The 1,721-nt window shown below is 42.7% G+C and overlaps 1 protein-coding gene across 1 annotated transcript in view; it reads left to right on the top strand.

The window, feature by feature from the left end:
- Positions 1–1,721, top strand: part of FAM134B (family with sequence similarity 134, member B) — a 208,669-nt gene that overhangs the window by 60,638 nt on the left and 146,310 nt on the right. The window contains exon 3 of the mRNA XM_006895012.1: positions 1,491–1,521. Coding sequence (XP_006895074.1) covers positions 1,491–1,521 — 31 coding nt within the window. The remainder of the gene's footprint in view (positions 1–1,490; positions 1,522–1,721) is intronic.

Here is a 1,721-nt window from a genome sequence, read left to right as displayed (position 1 = left end):
TTATGTCAGTCCATCTCATTGAGGGTCTTCCTCTCTGTTGCTGACCCTGTACCTTTCTAAGCATGGTGTCTTTTCCCAAGGGCCTGGTCCCTTTTGCCACCAGGCCCTAATTATGTGAGATGAAGTTTCAGCATCCCATAACAGCCTCTGAATGCTGAAAGAGCTCCCTTGAGTCAGAGCGTCTGGACAGTGCCCTGGTTGTACTTCCTCTAAGACAGACTTGTTTGCTCTTGTGGAAGTGCGTGATTTATTCAGCACTCCTTGCCCGATTCCAATTTAGGAACATTAATTCTGGAAGCAGGAGCGGCATCCACTTCCTAAACAACTTGCCTCTGGAAACTCTATGAACTTTGATAAATGTTGATAGTTGCAGAGGGGCTTCAGGCCTTTTGTTCATAGGGTTGTTATGAGTCATGCTTGACTCAAAGGCAATCAACAATAGCAACAACAATTCTTCTTCAGTCTCCCCTATTCTTTTGGTATCATTATTCATCCAGCAATGGATAAGGGTTCCAGTCTCCCCACATACTCACCAACCTTTGTCATTTTCTACTTTTGTTTTTTTGGTCTTCTCCATCCTTGTAAGAAGGACCCCTGGTGGCATACTTTGTAATGTGCCAGGCTTCTTACATAAAGGTCAGCAGTTCGAATCCGCTGTCTCTTCCCACAGAGATTAACAGTCTCTGAATGCTGAGAGCACGTCTCTGAGTCAGATCTTACAGTAACGGTGGGAGCCTTATGAGAATGAAATGGTTTCGTGTGGTTTCGATTTGCATTTATTTGATAGCTAGTGACAGGGAACAGCTTTTCGTGTTTTGTTTACTGTATGAAAGCTGGTGAAAAGCCTTTTCAAAGTGTGTGTTCTTCTTATCATTTGGTGGGTTGTATTTATGTTGATAAGTTCTGGGACACACACGCACACGGAGTTTTTACTGACTACAGAGCTTCTGAAGATATCTAGTTGATAGCTTGTCTTTGCTCTTTTTTGTAAAGTATTTGAATAAACAGAAGTTTTAATTTTTTTATGAGGCTCCATTTATTTCTTTGTCTCTTGCTGTTATTATACTTCAAAGCTAAACCTAAGAACCTGAGTATTCTATATGCAATAGCATCTCAGTGGATGTTTATTGATTAATTGCCTGAATTACTGTCTGTATTACTGTACACTGGATGATTTGAAAGTTTCTAGACTTTAAAGAAGGAGCTCTGATGGATTAGTGGTAAGAAATTGTGTTGCCAACACAAAGGTATGTGGTTTGAATCCACCAGCTGCTCCTCTCAAGATGGGCAGTCTCCCCTGGTGTGATGGACTGTCCCTGAAAAAATGCTGGAGTGTCAGCCATGGATGGGTCTGTTCCCACTTGATAGTACACAACAACAACAGATTCTGAAAACCAAAGCATTCACTGTTGGAATGTTTATGAATTTTTAAAAAATGCTTCAGGGGAAAAATATGTTGGTTAAATGTCACCTTTTCCTTCATGTTGCAGGTGCCCAGCTGTGGAGAAGCCTCAGCGAAAGGTAGGGAATGTTCCGTCTGTGTCACGGCTAAAGAAGGGTAGGGTGGGGGCAGGTGACTGGGCCATGACTATGAGATACAATTTTAGTGATTGTTGTTGTTATGTGCCATCGAGTCGTTTCTGACTCATAGCGACCCTATGCACAACAGCCCTAAACCCTGCTCTATCCTGCGCCAACCGCACCGCCTCTGACACACCCAT

The sequence above is a fragment of the Elephantulus edwardii genome, unplaced genomic scaffold, assembly GCF_000299155.1.
Source record: "Elephantulus edwardii isolate Elephantulus edwardi_28Jun2011 unplaced genomic scaffold, EleEdw1.0 scaffold00153, whole genome shotgun sequence".
NCBI lineage: Eukaryota > Metazoa > Chordata > Mammalia > Macroscelidea > Macroscelididae > Elephantulus > Elephantulus edwardii.
The sequence above is the reverse complement of the archived record's forward strand: the minus strand, read 5'-3'. Positions and strand labels throughout refer to the sequence as shown.